General features: G+C 40.0%; 1 protein-coding gene across 1 annotated transcript; it reads left to right on the plus strand.

Annotated features, from left to right (window-relative positions):
* The first annotated feature begins 8790 nt into the window (after positions 1-8790).
* LOC135468947 (leucine-rich repeat protein 1-like) lies at positions 8791-13999 on the plus strand. The gene is made up of 5 exons (XM_064747438.1): positions 8791-8905; positions 10359-10562; positions 11119-11217; positions 11844-12568; positions 13325-13999. Exons 2-5 carry the CDS (start codon positions 10380-10382, stop codon positions 13578-13580), a joined length of 1263 nt encoding a protein of 420 aa, XP_064603508.1. The 5' UTR covers positions 8791-8905; positions 10359-10379; the 3' UTR covers positions 13581-13999.
* The last annotated feature ends 11095 nt before the right edge of the window (positions 14000-25094 follow it).

Raw genomic sequence — 25094 nt, forward strand, 5'->3', positions numbered from 1 at the left:
TAAATTCATTTTGTTTTTCTGCTTTACGTGGTAGACAATCCAACCCGACTTACAGAAAAACCCATCTTTGTCATTCAAGGAACAGTATGCAAGGGTACCGTTCTTAAGTCGCCTGAAGACTGTACACAGGTGTTGCCTGAATCAGGACTGGTATACAAGGCCTTGTAAATCATTCTGGAAAGCGTGACTATAGATATAAAAACAGATTCTGTACCTTAAATCTTCATATCTCAAATGGCGATGGGTAATATTTACCCCACCTGCAAACTGGTACTGTGATTAGCACTGCTATATCGTACATGTCATCTGTTTGGGTAACTGGAAAAAGTCAGTGATTAAATATAAATTAATAACTGGTGGTATTGATTTTTGTACTACAGATACATAAAAAGATAGAGAACAATCTATGAAACGTGCTGACACAGGCGGTGATAAACCATTTCGGTACAACTCGTGAATGCCACGTAAATGTAAAACAACCAATGACTTTGTATTGTAATGAGTATTAATTGCGTTAAAATGTCTTGTTTCAAGATTAATGTACACTTGTTCTTGATAAAACCGCTGCAGGTTAACATCCTGATGACCCTTACAAAATCCACAGTAAAAGCTTGCAATTCCAAGGTGCTCCGGAGAAAACCTGCCGTATTGGCGTGCACCGCCAACGTTCTTTGCGCGAAATCGACCGTCGCCGTTTGCACCACCAACGTTCCGCGACAAATCTCACCTTCACCGTTTGCACCACCACCATGCTTTCGACAAAAACCCACCTTCACTGTTTATTTTACTGATGTACTTCGGAGAAAATCCACTGTGGCTGTTTGAATCACCACCATGCTTCAACGTAACTGATTCGAGGTTGTAACCCCACCAATACGCCTGTTACAAATCCAACACTGCCGTTTGCATCACCACCATGCTTCAGCATGGCCTTTTGCACCAACAATGTGCTTCCAGAATAAATAAAATGTAACAGTTTACACTACCACTGTGCTTGTGACAAAGCCAACTGTAATTGTCGGTCCCACAAAACCCACGGTGACCGTTTGCACCATGCACCCAACGTGCGCGCGACAAAACCCACCGTGTCTGACTATTCACATCCACTCTGTGCTCCGAACAAAACCCATCGTGACCGTCTGCACTACACGATCTATACCGTGCGTGACTATTCACACCCACACTGCGCCTAACAAAACCCATCGACCGTGCTTTTAACACTAAATACATGTCTCTTTTGCAGCGTTGGTGTTCCTGAGAAGTAACTGTGGTTGTAACACACCAAAAATCCTGCCTTTTGCATCAATGCTTAAACCAAATTAAATCTGGTAAAATCTTCAAACGCTTTTAAACAAAAGGGCACAGTACAAACATAGCCGTTATTCTTCGTCTACCTTTAAAAATCTAAGAATGCTATTGATAGCTTCTGTGTGAACGCAAACAGTTTGGTCTTGGAATTCATCTGAGATTTTACAGGAAAACAAACAGAAATAGAAAACAAGTCTTCCTTGGTCGATAAGTACAGAGCCAATGCCTCGGTCTAACACTTGCACATGTCAGAGAAACGCGCTTGTTATCCAAGCAGAACAATTATTTTAAGGTTCAACATCCATGAATCCACATAGCAGTCATTTACTGAATAACAGATGGTCTCTCTGTGTAAATACAATATGGAACTAATTAACACTAACCATGATGCTTGCAGTGAAATCACTAAGCACTGTGCTTATAAGCTTGCAGATGTAGGCCAACATGGGAATTTGCACACTTAGCACTGTAAGTAAATATATAATGACAAACGTGGACTGCAAGTGTTGTCATGGTAAGCTAATACATAAGGTGCGCCTAGAACTACGAGTAGGTCTACATGTGCATACACATCCACTTGCCCTTCCATTGAAATATGGCGCGCATATAGTAGGAGACTTTGATATTCAACTATATATAAGATTATTTTCAAGGAGACTGATGGTGAATGCTGTAAAGTCATTACCCAAATGCGGGATTCTGCACCAAATTAAGACTGATACTACCCACACTCTGCTAACACACTTATAATTTATTCTCTGAACACACGCCTGGCGTTACAATCCAACGGGAGATCCACTGTCAGCAATAATCGTGAGCTATTCACCTCATTATTTGATCGATTGCTTTGGTCTGGCGGAATTCGTCCGACCGAGACGAAATTCCTTTCCCCACAAGACTTGACTGAATATTCGTGTTTCGTGCTATCACTTAGAGTTATAACGTAACGTCAAGGGGGTGTTTACAAGAAGTGCTCGAGGTATTAGTGTCGACAATCAGAACTGGAGTTGATTCAGTAAAGACTTACACAACCAATGAACATCAGTTTGTCCTCTAGCTAAGTGGAATATGGAGGTGGCATAAAACATCGTCCACAACTATTGTGGTGCGTGTAACCATAACGACGGAAACCTAACCATATTCTATATTCAGTAACAAGTATCCGTTGAACACTAGACGTTTTTCCCAGGCGGCTGTCATATGGCCTTAGTTCGCATACGATGCGTACAGCATGCATGGATGATCACAAAAGTACATGTTGCCTTAATTAGTGCACAGAGCTACCCAAATGGCAACGGCGCTACCGCGTATTTGAAGTATAGGGCTACATGCAGTATGCAATTACAACGGATCCAGACATACAAGGTATGCCTGAAACCCTCAACAATTACGTATGTGCGGGGTGTTTAATGAGCATCAGGAGAATCGGCATCATGCAACCCTGTGGAAAATAGGGCCTGTAAAGGCCTACAAATTCAGTTACAATATGGGATAAATATAGGACATATTTTCACCATGCGCAAAGGGTTACAAGAGCGCCAAGGCCTATGCATGTTTAAACCCCGTTAACCTGTTTCTTGTATTTATTTGTTTACTTAATTCGCTTTACTGAGCATTGATAAATTATTTAACCCTGACAACCCTCCTAATTCAAAGTCAAAGGCGAATAAACGAGAACTGGATTTGAACCAGCTATCTCATTGATCAGGTTGCAAGTCTGCAACGAAAGCACATGCAGAAGGAAGCTTAAATTTTAGCCCATGGAAGACACAGTGGAACACCTCGGGTGTATGAAAACGTAAAACGTAAGCTCTATACGGACAGGTGCCTGTCGTGCATAGTGTATATAGCCACGGTGGAAGGCAAACAAATTTTTATGAAGGTAGAGCGCAATTATTTATGGCATGCAGAGACAAAGTTTCGCACAATAATCATCAAACACTATGTTATTAAAGCGCGACGAGGCCACAATTTTGAACTCATCTGTGAAAATACAGATATTAAAAACAATATATATTCAAAGGATCATAAAATACATATGGCACGTGATGTACAGTTGAATACATATGAACTAAATCCTTTCTGTAGTAGGCCTATATAAATGTTGGGGCACAAAATTGCTTTGGTTGAAACTAAAAAAATTGATTTTGAAGTTCGCTTATTACTAATGGATGTTTATTATTCTGACGCCGTCGATCATCCTACCAAAAACAGGGTATACGAACAATACTCTGAATGTTCAATTGGCATGACATTCAAAAATTAGATAACGAATGACGGATTAAATTCCCCTTTTACTGAAGTTCTTTCAGACTGCACTTTGGGATAGCATGTCTTAGTTCGCATTTACAGGAAGACGTGCTATTTCTTCTTGCATGTAAACTAAGCACCAGTCAAACGCCCTGGATTTTCTTTAATGATATAGAAGGATTGTTTTCGCAGAAGACATATAAAAGAAAAAATTTCAATTACAGTTTAATAATATTGCGGGTGGCGACTAATTCGCTCTGTATTACAGACGGACAGTATTATTGAAATATTTTTTGGCAAAAAACCCCCTGAAGTCAACAGATTAAATAAAGAAATCCTAAAGCGTAGCCCCAACTGTACCTTACGTGAATGTTGGGTTTATCTGGCCTTTATTGTTGTAGGCAGGAAACAGGAAACTGGGCATACGAACAGTTTAAAGTGACAAAAAAATGACTCACTATTGGAATTTGTATGAGGGGTCATAATTCCTATCCTAAAACCCTTATGTTCTGGAATTTCCTTATTCACTGCAGTGAGTACGTGATCTGTAAAACACACACATTCCTTCACAGGCTCGGCAGTAAGTGTCTTAAAGTAAGCAATTCTTTTTGTACCTAAGCATGTATTTAATTTGTGTACAAGACAGGATAGTCTCATAGAAGATGGTGGCTCAAATCCAAATAGTTGCAAAAGTACAGGCTGTAGAGAGGACAGACTAAATCCTCATCACAACCAGTTTAACGGTGCCTAGAAGTAACTGAAGAGTTTAAATCGACTTAAACATTCGCCTCATACCAAGAAAGAACCAAGAGCAGATGCTGGCGATCTTGTAGATTATCCACATGGGAATCAACATTTAATTGGAGCTTAGCCTATGGTCTTCAAAGGTCAGAAGTCGCAGCGTATTATTTTCGCATCAAGGTTGGACGCTACTTTCAAGGACGTGGGTTTGAACCCAAAGGACCTTTACAGAATCGATAATAATACTTCAGGAAATATGCCCGTGTGGAATCTCCCGAGCCATCTGAACACCCACTTATAGGGGAGGTCGAGTAGTTCAGCTGACTTCAGACTTCAGGCTCTGATCGGCTAGATCGATGGCCGGTTCTGCAATCGTCTTGTACACCAAGCCGACAACTGGTGGCTACATGCTAATCTTCGTGTTGCTTCAACCTGTACGACGCGAACGCCTAACTGCGTGAGATCACCATTGAAACATCAGACTTCTTCGACAAAACAGAATGAAAAAAAGCAGAATCTATTGACCTGCACTTTGGATATTGATCACTCACTCCCAAAGGCGAAAACAAAAAATGTCAGTGTGACATTGAAGGCATCGTATTATACAACTGTTTAATTGATAGCCTAACAAAGAACTGGGATGAGATTAGTGCTTCATCAATGCTAATGACACATCCGGATGAATCAGCTTTTGTTCCGCTGAACGAGTCGGTAGACAAGGTCGCTTTGGTCCCAGTCACTCAGACATGGACTAAGGGAATCTGTGCCGTTCTGGATCTTTTTAACCGGCGACAGAGTATTCTCAGCCAATAACGTCTTCCTGCTTTCGTGCTATTATATACGTCTGGCCTTCCCCTTCATGCCAGTGGCAATATATCCTCGACATTTGAACGTCCTATTACTTCACACATTCACGACGCCTTAGTATGCACGCATGTGACGGTTTTCTACCATGTCTATGGTCTGGCGCCCATGGCGAAGTCCCGTTCCGGAAACTGGAGTACGGAATCGCGTTAGCGGGGCGCCGCATACATCATACGAGTCATTTACGTAAGCTTCCGTCTACCGAGGCATTATAGACACAAGACACATTACAGAATAGACGCTTATATGGAAACATCTGTCTCAGTAGCAAACGAAACGAATTTTATGAGTGATAATGTTGACAGCAAGGCTGTTCGCATATATATATATGATTCAGAATACAAGCTTGCCCCACTATGCTATTCCGCAGCAGGTGTTCTTATAATAGATAGGAGATATATAACTCTATAAATCATATATGTAAAATGTGACCAGTTGAAGATACAGGTCTAATGTGTAATGAATGCAGAGGTGTGTTCCCTAACATGTACGTTGTTAACTATGTAATACCAGGCATAGACGTACCGTCAACGTGCGCGTATTACATCTATTATACACAGGACGGCACATCCTATCGACAAGGCATAATTAAGTCATCACACCTTTTCGATATGGAACAAAAATCGGAATCGGATCTCATAAAAGCTTGGATTGCCCCCACCTACACTACATGCAAATCTCCCACGCAGAGGATGCTTGAGCTTCGCTGAACTGCGGCCAATATATCAATCCCGACCTTAAATTATGTAACTGGAATAATATCTTCACAAGGATTGGAGAAAAAAAATCAGTGGTTAATTAAAAATGTGGAATGAATAGAGCTGAATAACAGCCAGTCCCTATGGGCTTTGAAAACAAAACCCACCTTCATGAATGTGTGATTCTTCATGTCCTATTCCGGTTTTATTCAATAAACAAATATTGGCCCAAGTATGCTGGAAATTATTTTAATGCGCTGTGTTTAGACACTAAAATCCACTTGCGTATCATGCAGCGGTACTGTGTGATCGATACGAGGAAAGTACTGTGTTCGGACCGACAATCTCCCCAAATGTAATTATTTCATTTATTTATCACATACATGTAATAATGTCGCACGATAACATTATGTGTGACACAGCTGCCATGTTCATTTTTCGACAAAAGACGCACGAAACTGCAGTGAATGTAATTGTTACTTCCACTGGGCTAGTCATACAATGCCCAGACAGTTGTCTGCTGTCTGTAGCCTTTTTGTCTTGAGCTTTCAGAATAGGATTATCGGAATGGTGAAGGTTGCCATGGTATAGTCATGCGAGGTTCATTTCAGTTTGCATATTCATGAGGTGAGACAATTTCATCAAGAAAGTGCTTTGTCGTCCCACTCTATCAGTCGCACCCACTATAGCAGGTATAACGGTTTGTGTGACCAGCGAGCGAAAATCAATACACACCAGAGCTGGTTGTGATTCTATAGACCGGCTATACGTAAGCTTCTGTTATTTCTCGATTCAGAGCTACTTGAAATTAACGTGACAATAATCCAAAGCGTAAGAAGAGGTGATTCCATTCATTTCACGAAAAGGTAACAACCGATCTTTGCTAATAATGGCCTTTGACACTGAAACTCTTATATACCCTCATGTCAGGTTCCGCCATGATTTAGTACCTCGGCTATGGTCAAGGTCATTCTCCACCACTCATTCATTCCTGGTCTAAAACACAAAGGCGTGCTAATTCCACTTTAAAGCTGCTTGAGGTGAAGCCCCTCGGTTGCCATGGCGGTCTTTCTATTCCTAATCCGGGCCATGAATGCCCGATTTTATTAACAAACATTTGACAGGTCTTTATCCTAGTTAGCCCATGAATTGTTCCGCGAGTACAACTGCTTGAAAGAATGCTGTTCAGTCACACTCTGGTCTAACCAAAAGCGACTTAGTGAGGGTCTCGCTAGAAAACACCAATCAAATAATAAACAGTACCGTATGCCAAAAACATTTCATATAATTAAATAAACGGTGGGACACATATTAATATCAATGTACAAGCCATGGACGGTCTAGTTTTCACGACGAACAGCATGTTACACTATTAATTAGTTCCCATCATTAGCGGATATCTTAGTACGCGCAAATTTATTTTAAGCCTGTCTTTATTATCACACGAGGTTCCTAAATATCATAGGCTCTAGATTTATACCAGGCTTGGACGCATTATACACATTTTATACATTTTATACATTTAATATATATATATATATATATATATATATATATATATATATATACCCAGAAGAGGAAACCATGATTGTACGAGAATGTCGATGATTATTTGACACAATGGCATTTACCTAAGTAGTCCATGTCAACATGCGCTCTCCTTGTCAGGGGAGATAATTTCTTATCAATACGAGAATGTTAATTACATGTACCTTTAAATGGTGGAGTACATGTATTTCACTGATATATGTCATACATCATTTATGTTTTGATATTCATGAAAGGTATATCTACATGCCGCCAGCACACACAAATGAATAAGGAAGAAAGGACACATCTTCAAGCAAAGGAAAATGTTTCTAAATTATTCAATTACCAATTGGATCTGATCAATACACCGGTAAGTTATAACTGTTTCAATATTGCATTGCGAGCTATAGCACCTTACAAGAAATCTGTGAGTATAATTAAAGACATATAATTGTCAATGTTACAAGCATGTATGTGGAATTTCCACTGACACGTATACACATAAAAGTTTAACATTCGTTCATGTAAAAATAAAGATAAGGGACATTCATAGTTCACGATGCAAGAACAAAAAAAGGCGAGCTTACAAAAAAGAAGAACAGAAAACAACGATACTTCAGGACATGACATAACACTTGGAAGTAGATGCCGTATTGCATTAAGCACAAGTCTAATTATTGTGCATTCAGTAAACAAAATACGTCATGAACACTAAGTAGAATCACAAAAGTCAGGCAGGCGTGATCAGGTGATAACACTTCATTTTAATAAAGCCAACCACAACATTTGCATTCTCAAAGTAACCCATCGAGGAAAGGCTAGTACAGTACAAAAAGAAGAAAAACTTAAGGGAAAACGTCATCACGATAATTAGTGACAAGCAGAAATACCTGTCAAACAATGTCTGTGTGCATCCAGGAACTTAACACGCTTTGAGCGCAGGTTTTTAACCAATACACGTTCCTGGGGTCCTTCAATGGCCGAATAGATCGAAGCTCCAATGACCAAATAAAGCACGTAAAAGGCAACGAGCAGAAGTAACCGTATGTTACTTTTGCTTAGGCCAATCTTCTCCATGCCTGTAGCTATCCTGGATCGGACACTAGGATGATCCAGGTTTCCCGATAGCATTTAGCAGATCGCTTCCCGAATTTGACAGATGGCGGCGGAAGTAACCTAATAACAGCTGAAAAACGCGACCATGCGCGATTAGACTGGTAGTAAATAGTGCCAGTATTGAATGCGACCTTTTCCTTATACATTGTGACTTGTTGTGCATGTAATTCAGTAAGTGTATGGTATGGCATGGAATTAAACAGCAAAAATAAACTCATTTCTCTGTTCTCTTATCTTAATTCGACCTTATTACATGCGCAGTGATTTACAGGAAGTGGTTGTTTCGTTAAGTGAAGTGATTTCGCCGATGTTGGCGCTTCATTTAAAGTGATTTTATTAGGAGAAGAATTAATGCTTATCATCACAACTTGATTATTTCACTTTTACGTCCATGATCGGTAAGGATCGATAAGGGTCAGTCCCTAAAGTGCTTCATGGTATAAGAATTTTCATACTAACAGTTCGAAGAAAAAACAATAGAATTAGAACAACAACAACGTGGGTCTCGCAGTACACTGTTATATCGGATAACATCAGTTCGTGCCTTTACCACATCATCTAAGTTACTTCGTCATGCTCATCACACTGACTAAGCATGAACATACTTTCGTTGTAATAGTCTGTATTGTGGAACTCGTCATAAAATACCAAAACATTGTAAAATACCATTTATTGTTTAAAAAATCCACCATACTAGTTCATTGTTAATACCGTCAAGTGTCATTTATCTACAGTAACAGTTAACTGTGATATCTGTTCAGCTACCCACAAATAGTGTAACCTCTGTTGCAGAAAATCAGTCAAACTCATGCTGATGACGAAACAATCGATGACACGTTAAAATAGGTCTGAGCACACGATTTATTTTGGACAAAAAGTTGACCGTATACTGGAAATTGAGCAACCTACATTTCGTAAACGGCAATACTGGTGCTTTACTTTTCTTACATTAGCTACATTTATATAAAAATATGGATAAGAGTAATCATGTGGTAAGAGATGATATGGTGCGAGGTGACTATGGTATGAGTTGACTGGGGGCCAAGTTCTTTAGGTACGCATAGGTACACAGTCCAAACATGAAACAAGCCAGCAGTCACTCAGGGCTGCAGATAGTACAGGTTCTTGGCTTTAATTTCAATCTGACAACTTTTGGGAGATAATCTCTCGATGGAGACAGGCAGATGATTTTTTTAAAAACTGCTTAGCGTTGTGGATTTGCTCCAATAACACAAACATGCTAATTAGAAATTGTTAACTTCACTCTCTAAATAACTTGGCCCTAAGCCCCCTATTAATTACAAGTGGTATGTATGGTGAAATATAAATATGGCCAGTGAACTGCAGCTGTATCATTTGCATAATTTTACTTTTTCAGTCCAAAAGATACGCCTTCTCCAAGTTTAGTTCCATGGGGAGATAACTCTTCCTGTTCCACTTTGTTTATACTTGTCTACAGTAAGAATTTGAGATTTCTAAAACTTAGTTGGACAAGTGATGCTTACTTGTTCTATTGGTCTGAGGAAGGAGTAATGGGGAATTTGTCAATCATCTTCCCACATGTAATAAAGTAGTTCAAGCATAGCTCTATACCCACAATATCTTTTTCCTGCGCAACATCACACTTTTCAGTGCATGTGTGCTCATGAAATAGTTACATGTAAGTTTTACACTTCTGTGTTAGAGCATCAATGTAAACAAGAATGTGTTTTTATGGAAATTTGGATGCTTGTTGTGTAACTCATGAGTTCCTTAATGACTACTCAAGACATCTGATATTTTAGCCGATACTTTGCGACTTCATTGTTCTTACATATGAGATAAATGACTTTTTGTTTGTGTCTCTGCCAGGTTTACACTTCCGCCACTAATATGAGGTTGACGTGTGATGTGGATGTTGTAAATCGACTGCTCCCCTCTCATAATCTGAAGAAATCCGGCCGCAGTTGTCATTCTCAGCTGTCCATTGGGAAGAAAACAGGCATCCAGAATAAGGATGGAACTGTGTATTTGATGATATGCACTGTTAAAGACAGAAATGGTACAAAATTTGCGGTAAGATTCATCGCCTTGACATATCTGACATGAAGACGACAACTTTAATGCTGTTTATCATGGGAAATTATGAATATATGTAGCAGAAAGGTACAAGGTTAGCCCCTTTAAACACTTATTAAGTCAGTAATAAAAAAGCTTGTACAGACAAGTTAAAGTTGGTATTATATAAGCCAGAACGGATATACCAATAGGGTTCTTGCATAGACCACAGTCTTAATTAGTGCCTATGAGATATTCATCTGGCTTTGACGCATAACATATTTCGGGAGACCATCAAATAAATGATTAGGTTGGGCATTCAGTTAAAGCTCATTCTACATAAACTACATGGTGTATTTAGATTTTGTTTTGTTATTATTATTTTATCAGTATGCAATGTTGGCAAATGAAAATTGGATTCTAAACTTAAACAAAAACAACCATGACAAGTAACCGCACTATAAATTCTCATTCATAATTGTCTGTAACACTCAGGACAAATCCCTTGTTTTGCTCTCCCCATTGTCTAAAGTGTGGACCTGAATTTGCATATGTATATATATATTATTTTCAGTTGCGAGATAATGTGGAGCAGATTTTTGGCCGATTTATTTGTGAAGGAAAAGCTACAATAAGAATAAAAGATCCTCCGAAGGATCTCTGTCTTTCAAAGGTGGGTGATTGATGTAAATTGCTTTAATACACTCAATGGAAGAAAATTCTTTGATGCATGTATTTAAACACATGTACATGTAGTACATGTCAAATCCTTAGATTTCATATTGTATACTGTGTGGAGGTCAGGCTCAACTATTACATGCACTATATATTATAGGGAGTGGTTTGTGAAGTATATGACCAGGTGGTGTGTGATGGTTCTCAGCTGCTAAGTTTTCCAAACTTGTAAAACCTACAGCATGGTGCTGTAGGTTTTACAAATTGCTGTGGATTTACCATCTTAGGGTGGAACAACTGAAACTATCTGCATGTGTGATACATCTTAGGATTCCCTTGGAGTAGTAATGAATGAATGAAACCTTTGTTTAAAGAGGGTAACTCCGTCAAATTGTGCTATTTGCTCTTCCCAGAGGAACATGTGTAATGATTAAATATAATACTAATCTAACTCAACTGTAGCCTTACATCTGACACTCAAAGTTCTTGTTTTATTGATTCATCAATACTCTTGTTGTGAGGATTTATCAAAAGTTCTGGTGTTTTAGCAATGCTGCATTGATTTGATTGTTATTAAGTACTTTACATTAAGTTCATTGAAGCCTGAATCTGATTGCACTGCAGGGGGACCCTCTCCAGCTGAAAAGTTTCCTAAACCTGGTGAAAGTTGGAGCCCAGGGAAAAGATTTGGGTAAAGTCACATTATCTAGTCTGTCCATTCCCTCTGCAAAAAAGGTTGAGAAGCCCAAAACCAAACTTGTGATTCTGAACAGAAGGGACTATCCCATGACAACAAACTTTCCATCTTCACTGGAGCAACTGCAGGTGTCAAAGTGCAGTGTAAAAAGAGTGGACTCGAGGATTCTTCAACTGAAACATCTCCAGGTATTGAATTTGTCAGAGAACTGTTTGAAGGAGCTACCTGATTTGATGGAAAATTTAAAAAATTTGCGGGAGCTTAACCTTAGTGTGAACCAGTTGTCACACTTCCCTATGGTTTTGTGCAAGCCTAAATTGGCAGAGGCTTTATCTGTGCTAGATATCAGTCACAATGAACTGACGGTTCTTCCTCCTCATCTCTGTCTTCTTCGCCACTTGGTTCATCTGAAACTGGACCACAATAAGCTCATCACTCTGCCAGTGACAATAGGGCGGCTCAGTCAGCTCAAGTTTTTAACGGCGTCACACAATGAACTCCAGTGCTTACCTGCCAGTTTTCTTCGCCTTCAGCTGGAGAGCCTGGATATGTTTTGTAATCCGTTCAGTGCCGAGGAACAAACACCTTCACAGGATAACGTGGAGTTTCCTACCCTGATGGAAATCACTGCCAGAGCTATCAAAGCTAAAAGGTATATCATTGTAAATGTATTCTCTGCTGAGACCTAATATTTGGATTCTTCATGACATGTCATATTCTTGTTTCAGAGTCAAGTTCAAGTCCTGGAGGGGTCATACTAAAGATTTTAACAGTACAAATATAGGTTCTTCCTTCCTTGGCACTGCTCACCTCAAAAGAGGATAGACCAAGTGCTGGTTGGTTTAGTATGGGTATACTGTGACTGGCTCCTCATGTGTGATGTCCTCAGCATGCTATTTCATTGTTGGCACTAGTACATGGGACACCTGCATCACTTAGTCTTATATGATGAGACTAGCATTATGGTGGGAGGAAGCCAGGCAGAGTTGCGTTGAGATTTTTCTTTATATGCTTAGGGTTACCATGTTCATTTTTTCGTTTTCACCTTAAAAAATTGAGTGTAGCAAAGTCAATTTTGAAGATGATTTTTGTGCTTCATAGCACACTCTAATCTAAATAAAAAATGACATACTGATATCCTAATAATCATGAATAACTCCAAAAGTGTATGCAGCCAGCTAATCTGAATCTTTTGGAAATTTTCTGTAAATGACCTAACATTTCATACCTGACGAAGATGCTCATTTTGATTCTGAGTATTGTATTGGTTTTAGAAAGGTGTCTTAAGGTATGTTCGGAAGGTAGGATGATATTGTACTGTTTCAACATCAAAAGTAATGTTTTAAGACATTTATTTACCTCTACAAATGCACTTCATGTACTCTTTTATGTTCTTGTATTTCTTCAGGTTGCTATATGATGAGGAGAGCCTTCACGGCCACTTGTGTCAGTATTTAGACTCGGCCCGCACGTGCTGGTGTGGAGGCTACTGTTTTCAGTGTGCTACCCGCTATGTTCAGAAGATGGACATGTGTCGAATCTCCCCTAATGTCACATCAGTGGATTTATTTGGCAGAAAGGAGGCACCTGTGGAGTCCTACCTTTGCTCACAGAAGTGCTTACAGAGATTCCGTTCAAACCCCTATGCCTACTGGAGAAAATGAAGTTTCTTGTTCCTCCTAGACTGAGGCTGTACATAGCTTTCTGGACTGAATTTCAAGGACAGCGATTGATAGTACTTTTGATTATAAAAAGGCCTTATGTGATTGACTGTATGATGATAATGTTATGGAGATATCTTAATTATACTATGTAAAACTTTATTTGTGTACAAAAGTGCAAAAAAAAAAAATAACGATTAAAATGACTTAAAATGAAACTATATGATGATGTACATGTCAAATTTTACTACTTCATTGTGCACGCTTTTCAAGGTCAGACAAATCTTTGAATTTTAGTTGATAGGTAGAGTTATCTCCCTTGTAATGAATAAGGCTACCGACCACTTGTCTTCTTTAGTTTTTAACCGACTGGACACAAATTGTGTGATTTATCCACATATATCATTGCATATTATACTGGGGGCCGAAGTAAATGAACTTTCCTGAAAGGTATTTGTCTATTGCGTGTCTTAATTTTTAGGACTATGCCGCTTTTCCTGTGTATTAAGGATTCCTGTCCAATCAACAAGTAGCATTTCAACATCATGTCGTATGTTCACCTTGGAAGCGGGATGTGGCACAATTACACGTAAAATGATATTTTCTCCAGTTATTAAAACGCTTTCCACGTCTGTGGACCCTTCTTGGCAATAAACTGTGTTTGTGGGCCGTTTGGGCGGCACTCCTACGTTATTTCGCCTAGATAGCCCGAGAGGTAACCACTCACCTTTTGCACATTACTCATCAACGCACAGTCTGTAACGCCTCACGACTTCCACGAAAGTAACAATGCATAAACGGTTTTCCCGAGCGCCGTCGAGTGCACGGTGCCCACATGGCTCCTGTGATCAATGTGTTCAATGAATAAAACAAAGTCCATGTCCAAGGCTGGAATTGAAACACAAACATACCCTTGATTAAAAAAAAAATGAGAAGTCAAAAAATTAACGACGAAAACAGATTTTCCTCTAAGTTCATTGTGTGTAATGCGCATGTACATATGAAGATTAGTGAGGGTATTATATGTGCGTTCTGCTTCGACCGTTTTATTTCCTTATTTGTTACCTGTTGGGAGTTATGGCAACACTGCCAACTCCCTAGGGCATATGATTGAGTTTGTTGTGCAGTTGTATTATGTAAAGATTAAATTGGGGTGGAGTGTTGGTCAGCCCGCAGGAATATAAATTAAGGTTCAATCAGAGATCAGGTGTTAGAGTAGAATACCGCTGTCGACGCTACTGGAGAAGACTTTGCTCACATGGGCGCTAATGCAATAGTTACGCCGATCGTAGTAATTTGGACCGAGCAAGCAGCAGTGCAATTACGTCCCGAGTGTTGGGGCTATGAACAATTGTAGTCTATCTCGGTGTCATTAAGGAGCGTAATGGCCCGTACTAGTCTATATATGGTTGAGCCAGTTCTCAGTTATTAGATCTATGGAACCAAGACGACTCCATTGTATAACGTATGCAGTTGAGACTTGAATAGGAAGGCGTGCTGTATGCGTAAACACTGATTCTGATTCATGTATTTTTATCGTATGGGTTTCGCCTATGTCAAGAACGAATACGACTGCCGTCAAATTTATGGATGGAATTAAGAACGAATAAAAATGTTTTTTGTTAATTATTGGTGAACTGTATTCCTGAAGACAAAAATGATGAAACGCTACGCCAACAGCAAGCAACAAATAGGCCATGCACTTGCGCATGAAGTCTGGTTAAATCCATTGTTTGTTAACCTTAACGTTTGATACACTTCTCCCTGGGACTAAGATAATGTCTGGAAATTCGTCCGTGAACGTAATTGTTGTCTTCGCGTCTTCGTGGCACTGGTCGACCCAGCATGGTCCATGTAAAAGAAACAGTTCTGCATTTTTTTACATCGATCTGTAACCTGGCCAATCCCTCAAGAACTTTGAGAGGAAACATTAATTAATTATGTGGACAACATAATATTATGCTGTCCTTCTTGTAGCAGTACGTCGGCTGGTTCTCAAGGCCCGCGGGACTGTCGACTAGCGTAAACATCAATGGCTGATCTGAATGATTACGGCTGTGATGCCGGGCATTGGAAGAAAACATTACAAACCTATGATACATCAAACGCACAGGAAGTAACCTAGAACTATACCTTATAATACACTTTTATCAGCTATGTGAAATTTTCACACAACAAAACTAAAACCTCCATTTCTGTATATACCATTGAAGCCATTATAGCTATTTTACAGTCAAGTAAAGTCTTTTAAAACAATGTCGATCGTTGAGTTGATCGATTAGTCGTTGGGTACAGACTTGATAAACAATTAATAACATTTTTTTAATATATATTTTGTATTCTCATACTTAGGGAAACTGTGGATTGTCTCCTAAATACTCCTGAAGATTAGCTTGGTTGCGATTCCGTGAACATGACCGTACTATAACTCTACGACATCGAAACCTTTCGATGTATAAAAGGGATAATTTTATGTTTGCATAAATTTCGATAGTATCATATAAATGGCTATATGAAAAAAATCCCAGACGGTCAGTGGCAAGAAAGGCCCCAAGTAAAACTAGCTTTCATATTCACGTTTACTACATGATACTTGAAAAGAGAAAATGGAATTCATTTGTCTTCGGAATAACAACCATTGCCACCAGCAAACGCCATGACAGTTATAACCAAAAGCAAAATTAAATCAAATCTGTTAGCAAAATATTAGATTAGATTCAATTTTTTTCTGTTGATGTATTTTCATCTAAAAATAATGAAACTGGCTTTGATGTGCAAAATGTACACGGAACTATTCAGTCTGGTCAGTCTGCTTGTTGCCCAAATAAAATGATCCAGACAGCGGTTTGGGTATCTCTGTCCGTTATAGAAACAGATACTCACGGTCATGTTCTTGGTGGGGAAAGGTACACTTTGTGAAGGATTTCATCAGCAAATATTGACCTATTTTTTTTAAACCACCTGCCTCCCATCAGTATGGCGTGTAAGATAAAAGCATCGATAGACTTGTTTTCATTGTGACACTTTTTATATATTTCGTGTTTATGGTCAGATAAAATCCCATTTTTAATTCCGTGCGCATGCGTGAGTATCTGCCCTATTTGTAGATTGTAATTATAAAAGACACGTATAAATGTAGTCTACAGAATGTGGATGAAGTTTTCTTACGTATATTTCAAGGGTAAGAGGGCCGTGGTCCAGTGATAGATGGCGGCTGTCCTTTAATCGCCAACGCATGCGGGTTCAAACCCTGTCTGGGACTGGGAATTTACAGATCCTTATGCCCTCACTGTTCGTGGGGCCTTGGTTACAAATAACCGGTAGACAAGGTTTTTATGGCCGTTTGTACAACCTATAACCTTAGCCATAGTCCACTTGTCTTCCACCAACACGGTGTAGACATATCTGTACTTCACATTGGGGAAGTTCGTCAGTAACTTGCCAAAGGTTTACACTTTGCACTCCGGTTTCCTTCCGACATCCTTGAAACTGCCCGCCATTGTTGAAAACTTCTTGGGTTGGTGTTAGGCAAAAATCAAATAATACTTTTACTTTTTTACTTTTTACTTTTTTTTACCAATGGCCGCTTAACTATGGGAATGCAGACATGCATTCAGTGCCGCTTCCTGGCATATATCAGTAATTGATCATGCAGTTTTGGGTAAAACCTTTCATTTCGCACCGAAGCGTATTACTGTGGTGTTCTTGGCGATATAATTAGGTTAGGATGGTGCTTATTCTGATTTAAAACCTTTCCTTAAAACGCGGTATGTCCATTTAATGTTTAGGTTCTTGGACGATCTGTCATCGTCAGACTGCTAGAATGTAGGTTAAACCGGCTGACCAGATTAAAAATCTCACAATAGCCTGTCGGCTATTTCAGAGGACGTGCGAATGATGCTTGACCGACTGATCCGTGTAATCGCAAACAGTTCCTTCAATGATTTGTCACAGATGCGACTCTACTTGACATTATGACAACTAGACTGTTCCAATACAGAAACAGGGTCAAGCTCTGTTTCATCATGTCTTAATTACAAATCGATGTCCGAAACTGCTCATATCGTTACTGTTTTGGTACTGAGGTTGTTGTGCCGGAGAACATTTATATATATAACCAAATATCACAAAAATCAGATACAACAGTTGTCTACTGACTATATAAATATGTAAAGGCCTGTTTCCCTTTGCTTTTGTTTTATGCTATTGTTCTTTAATGTGATGACCACACAGAGTTTTAAGTAATTGTAGGCATCTTTAATAAAAAAAATTGAAAGTAACAGACAGATATCGATGCCTTTTTGTTTGACCTAAATCTTTTTATGTCATGGTGCACGTATATTTTGATATACAGTTTAAATATTGATATGAATAGTTGGAATAAAACTCTAACTGTGGTAAACCGATAGGAGGGCGTACTTAACCTGGTGGCGTGTCACCATTTGCCAACTATCGCCGCGTCGTGGCTGCTCTGGCTTTGTTCTCTATGCTGTAGGAGTGTCCATGAAAATTGTCATCTGTATTCAGACTGAGAACGGCACGAATTGCTTTTAGTGACAGCCTTGGCGGTCATATAGAACTACTCCGAACAGTTACACACTGTTATCGCTGACTTTCCTTAATTAATCCGATAGGCAGGTAATAAATTGGATTTGGTCCCGTGTAAGTATATGGGCGTATACTCAAGTGTTCTGGCTGGCAACTGTCGGCTCCAGCTTCTGTCCACTAGTCCGGACAGCCATAGACATTCGACCCAACGTAAATTAAATAATAGAATTATCCAGTACAGAAGTCGGTGATTATTTGTATGCGATTATCTACCAGTGGGGAAGCCTATTGTAGCAGAGACGGCTTGAGGTTAAATCCGGCTACATTCGACTTGTCCAGCACCATATAGACGGAAGCAATACTACCGTATACCCTCCAAAATCTGGCGGTGGATAAATATGGACTCGATGTCATACAACTGTCCATTCCCTCAGGCGCATTATAGCCGCTGCCAAGTGTACTTTGTACTGAGACAAAGAAATTTGCTTTTCGTCTCTGATTTGTCTATAAGCCTATGTAGATATATGAAAAGATTCAATGCACATGGCCCATTTTTTGAAGCCTTACGTAAATGCACAATGATTTACCTAGAGCACCACACTATGGTAGCTGATAGCCTCCATTTTTGACCGCGCCGAACCGTGACCTCCGTGCTTTCCACAACCTTCGCGGAGGCGCTGATGGCGCGGATTGACCGCGTGGCGCGGATACGCACCCTCCGCGACTTCCGCGACCTCCGCGACCTCCGCGTGTTCCGGTTTAATTTTATGTGATGATATGCATGGGCCGCCAGTAAAATGGCAGTAATACCAGAAAGGATGAAAAGGGCACTTGCTAATGTACTAGGTCCAATATTGCCTGCAGTTTTATGTTGATTAAAATTGTATCTGAATCATTAAGATTTAATATTTGTCTTGTAGCCTTATCTTATGGAGACATTTACTATTTCTTTGGAAATAATATGTCTGAACACCAATCATACAGCGCAGATACATGCAAACGTAAACACCGTTGAGCATACACTACCTTACCTATAGTCCTAATTCTTTTAGAGAGTTTCATATATTCAGCCTTTAGTCAGTGACACATAATAACACAAGCTCTACACACGGGTATGTTGGAAGTTCATATTCTTGCAAGGAAAATGAAGTAAGAACACTTTTTCTAATTCATAATATTAAAGCCCATAAGCTCAATTTCGACGACAATACACATTGCCTCAATTCATCAGAATTGTTCAAGTGGCATGGTGGATATTGAGCGGAGTTCAACATGTTTGACGGAGGACGACACGAGTTACCCAAACTGCTACTGACTTACCGGTAAACCCTGTTACTGACACGGCTGTATTGGAAATTATTTACATGCGTTAGTATAATATAACCTTGATAAATCAGTTTTATTTTATCTCTTGTAGTACATGATCTCACGGCAGTATAGATTTAGAGATGGATATTGGGAAATCAAAGCGATGTAGTCTATTCGCAGACACAGTAGTAGTGGTTGTACTACTGCGAGGAATTTGTTCCAACCACTTATTGGTGCAGTCAGTGTAAAACAAATTACTCTCCACTCCCATTGTCCTGCATGCAACATGCCTTAGAATAATTATGATGTCACCCGAGGTAATGAGTTCTTGGTGTCGAAACGAAGCTTATACAGTTTAACATTATGATTTAGGAAAAGTATTTTAACTGCATTTTCTTTCCAATAATATGGATGTTCAACATATCAATGTGTAGAGCTTGTGTTGTTACGTGCGACTGACTAAAAGGCATGGCTGATTTTACAGACAGCTGAATACAGGCGACTCGCTAAAAATTAATAGGCTATAGCAAATAACCGTCTGTTTCTATGTCTTTTGCTCAGCAGTGTAGAAAACTGTCAGATCAATACGCATGTGCAAAAATTAACAAGAAGACGCGGAAGGCGAGGATCCGCGATCTCCGCGCCTTCCGCGACCCCCAAGACCCCGCAGGGGCGCGGAATGCGCGGTGAGTGAGTGAGTTTAACGTCGTACTCAACAATTTTTCAGTCATATGACGACGAAGGAATCATTAGGGTGCATGCACGTGTAATGTGCCTCCTTGTTGCAGGACGGATTTCCACCGCTCTTTTATTTAGTGCTGCATCACTGAGACGACTTACCGAGCCATTATACTGATACGGGTCAACCAGTCGTTGCACTATCCCCTTCATGCTGAACGCCAAGCGAGGAAGTTACAACTTCCTCTTTTAAAGTCTTAGGTGTGACTCGACCAAGGATTGATCCTGGATCTACCGGTCCCGAAGCGGACGCTCTACCAACTGTGCTATCCGGGCCGGTCGGAATGCGCGGTGAAAATGGCCGCTATCAGCCATCACACCACACAACATTATTCCGATGCCCTTGACCATGTCTTTGCGTGTCTTTCCTTGATGCTCAGGGAAAAGGCCAAGTGTTGGTCGACCACGTGCCAATAAACTGTGAATGGGCTGTACGTCACGTCTGATGCATTTGGTGTCACGTCCAAGTGAAGTATATACTTAAGTTGGCCTGCTACAGCGACGAACGTGGCAGAAATAACGTTAAAGCCAGTTCAATTGTCAAACAATAAACCAAACTTACACGTGATTCCACCTTTCTTGCAGACCTCACGTTGCGTATGTCCGCGCGTTTCTCATTAAAAACATGCACATGTATCTATGCCTTTTGATTCTTTACCTCAATTAATTTCTGATGTATGAATCTTGAGGAATGGTTCACTTGATAGGAAGACTTTTTTCAAGTGTCTTCCATATATAATTCTTCTGGATGCGAATAAAGCTGACCAATCAGAACATACTCTCTTGTTTCTTGTATTTTTAATCGTTTCCTTGGGTCATTTACTGTGGAAGCTTTGTCTAAGTATAACCAGCTACATCCTATACAGTATCATGACCTACTATTTTGAACAGATTGAAGGATTACATCAGCACACTACGCACTATATAGCTAGTATTGTGAACATCTAGTCTCCAGCATGTACTTAGTCTACACGACCCTTGGGCATTTTAGGAAGACATGATGTGAAGAATGGTCATACGTGGGAAGGTCTGGTTGAGGGTCATCCTCCCCCGCGGGCTTTGTCCGGTTTCCTCCCACCATAATGCTGGCTGCCTTCGCATAAGTCAAATATTCTGGAGTAAGGCGTAAAACTTCAATGAAATAAATAAATAGTAATAAATTAAAGTTGTTTCAGAGTGAGGTGAAATCACATTTCTGTGTGCATTGACTCGGACATTTCAGTGTTGTATTTGGTGAGTGATTGCAGCGATGCTATATGTTATACGTACGAATATATGGTGGCTGAACACGTGTAGAGCCCAGTTTGTATGTAAAGAATTGACCAAATCAGTAGATTCCTCAATCCTCGACATCAAAGCTATGAGAAATTGCCTGTAACAATATGTTCTGCAAGAGAATTAACATTTCCAGCTGAAGTAATCTTCTCTTAAAGCCAGCTCATGGTAAATAGTATTAATCTTTAAAATACAGAGCAGGTATTTCCTACAGCTACTTCAAAGGGTGTACATGTAGACGACGCGTGATGTTGCATAAATCTGCGAGAATCTCGCGTTTAAGGCACACATGAGGAATGATCTGGGGCGTGTCATAATTCTTATTACTATCAATTGATCCTTAATTGACTGGTCGATCAAAAGTGTGTAACTAACAATATGTTTTTAGAGGGTTTTGTCTCACTAGTATCACATTTTTACTCTTGGCTGTTATTAAAGACGGGTCCTCCGTGGCTGAGGGGGGTTAGCACGGCGCAATGACCCAGGTGTCTCTTGTCAATGCGGTCGCTGTGAGTTCAAGACCAGCTCATGCTGGATTCCTGTCCGGCCGTAAGTGGGAAGGTCTTCCAGCATCCTGCGGATCCCCTGGCTCTGCGCGGTTTCCTCCCTGCTGGCCGCCGTCGTGCAAGTGAAATATTTTTGAATGCGGCGTAAAACACCAATCAAATAAATAAATGAAATAAATATTAAAGGCGATTCAGGACTGCAGCTAGATGCTTTATGCTGGTCCACATATCTTCTGACTTATGATCACCAAGTTACCCTTTTAGCTAATTATTCACGTTGATTTACCAGCTTTACCTTCCGGTGAGTTTGCCTAAGCCTCTGCCAGGTAAAATGCGTCGTTCTCCAGGGAAGCTGGTACAGGTAGATTACTAACTGATTTTCTGATTTCCAAACCACTATTCTCACAACAGTAACTAACCAATTATTATTCAAATCTAGCCTTTCTTGTTACCAAAAGTAGTTGACGTCATTCAACAAACACAAGGTTGATAAATGATATCAAGTTTATTGTATGAACGACGAGAAGTCACACTGATTAAACTTGGTGTTTAGATAAGGACCATTCACATCGACTAAATTTGACGTCTGTCGTCAATGCCTTGAAACTGAAAACTTCCTGACTTTTGTCGTGACAAGAAGAAAGCCTTTCATTGTGTCATGGGTAGATCGGTGTGTTCAACATGCTTTTATATTATAAGATTTTGGAAAGTGGCAACTGCAAACTGTGGGACCTGATGATGGGGAAAGTACTCTTTGAATGCTTGTAATATAGAATCATGCTATACAAAGTGTTTTTGTCGCATCATTTCCCAATAGATTTGTGAAACCTCTCCATACTCACATCTACATCGGTGTGTTCGATTTGATAGACGGACGTGGATAAATTAACTAATTAACATTCGTGAGCAATTTAATAAAAAGACTTGACCGTACTTAGGTTTTATATGGCAAAAAACTGGCCTGGCCAAATGAGATATAGGCCTACTGTGCTGAAGAAGACAAAATGAGAAGAAATTAAGCGGCGAGTTTCAAGCAAAATCCCTTCTAGGACTATTCGTTTCCTTCTCCTGAGATAAATATTAGCCCACGTTATCCATGGATAATACTTGAGTTGATGAAATGCATATTGTGAGATTAAAGAGAGTGGTTGAATACCACTTCCTGGTATGTTTCAGTAATATGAGAGTTTTGAGTTTCGACGTCACGACATCATGTTTACATCTCTTTGTTGGCTATACAGCACGCGAGGGCTAATCACTGGATTTTATCATCTGCGGGGTAAATATGAAACTTAGTCACAATAGAAGAGTTTAATTGATTTAATTACCTAAATAAATCAACTAAACTGAATATTTAAGGTAGTAAAATGCATCGGTTACGGATAATATTGTGTATATTTCCCCATGTTAAAACGTACTGAACTCGCCGTGACGTAAGACACGTACGTCACGGCGCACAGGGCCATCGCCATGATGTGATAACTTCGAATCTCAAAACTCACGCATTGAGTATGCATTCAAGTATTTTGTACAAGCTTTTATTTTGTTTTTCCACCTGTTTCACAGACAACCTTGCTACTGTTTCCTCCATACCGATAGACCTTGGTTAGGCTGACCATTTCATGCAAAGATAACGTGGTACGTGTGCAGTAAAGCGAAGCCGTCACTTCACGAAGGCACGTCAGCATCAGGTAACGTCGAATCTCAAAACTCCCGTATTGAGCTTGCATTCAAATATTTTGGTAAGATGCTTCATCTCCTTTGCCATCGAGTTCTGTAGAGAGCCTAATTATTATGTCCATCATAGTGACAGATTTCTGTCAGACTGCATGGTGCTTAATACTAGCACCATTCTCTTAATTACGTTATGTTCATGGGTTGTTTAGGTTGTTGGACGATCTCTTATCGTCAGACAAAAACCTCTCAACAGCCTGTCGGTTAATGCAGAGAATGTGCGAGTAAGAGTTGACCGAGACATCAACGTAATCGCAGCAGTTCCCTCAAGACCAGCGGTGATTGGTCACAGATGCCTACTTCACATCATTGACATAGATAGGGGCAGTCCAAATTCCAAACGATCGTAAAGCAGAGAGTCTATGCCATCATCTCGTTGATGAGAATTAGGTGATAATGTCAATACTTTTTTTGTTTTTACTGTTTTCGGTCGGAAGAACCAGATGTAATAATAGTGTTACTGAATAAAGCACAAAACAAAACTATTTCCATTTACCTGCTTAAAGCTTTCAACAGATGACGGTTGTACGGACGATAAAACTAAGGTGTCCATGAAAATCGCCATCTCGATATCGCCCTCGATATACAGGCCGCATATTTCTTTCTTTCTTTATTTGATTGGTGTTTTACGCTGCACTCTGGAATATTTCACTTAAGCGACGACGACCAGCATTATGGTGGGAGGGAAACCCAGCCCCATTCGCAGGTTGCTGCAGACCTTCCGACGTACTGCCAGAGAGGAAGCCTCATAGGAATATTCTCCGTTTCCATTGGTGGAGAGACGGTCACATGATATCCCGCAAAGCATGATGTACAACGATTATGCATCCAAGGAATGCACCGTCGCGCTCACAAAGAAATATCTAACGTTCTCGAAGCAATATCCAATGACCCCGTGTTAATATTCAACGATCACGTGCGTTTATTTCACAGCAGTTATCTCCGTTAGTTAGCTCTCCGACGTCTGCTTGTTCGTTAAGTAAAGAAAGGCTTTTCGGCTATAGCTCCGTTATCGAAGTACAAATTCCAATGTGGCTTCACCCACGTTGAATATAACTTCTGTCGAACTGACAATTCCTCATATCCCATCCCACAGTATGCACTATCTGTACATTAGACGGAGGTATAACCAAGTGTTCTGTTTGATAACTGTTGGCTGCCAGCTATTAGAAGGACGTATTCCCAAAGGTTCTGGCTGGCAACTGTCGGCTTCTAGGCTATGTCCACTTGTCCGTACAGCTGTAGACATTCGACCCAGAATGAATTAAATAGAGAATAATTCGGTCTACAAGTCGGTGAGTATTTGTCAGGGACCATTTACCAGTGGGAAAGCCTATTATAGTAAAAGTTAGTCTTTAACGTGTAAAAGGTTTGTAGGTCATGTTGGTGTCGCTGGTATTCCGACCTA

This window comes from Liolophura sinensis, chromosome 6, assembly GCF_032854445.1.
Source record: "Liolophura sinensis isolate JHLJ2023 chromosome 6, CUHK_Ljap_v2, whole genome shotgun sequence".
In the NCBI taxonomy this organism is placed as follows: Eukaryota; Metazoa; Mollusca; class Polyplacophora; order Chitonida; family Chitonidae; genus Liolophura; species Liolophura sinensis.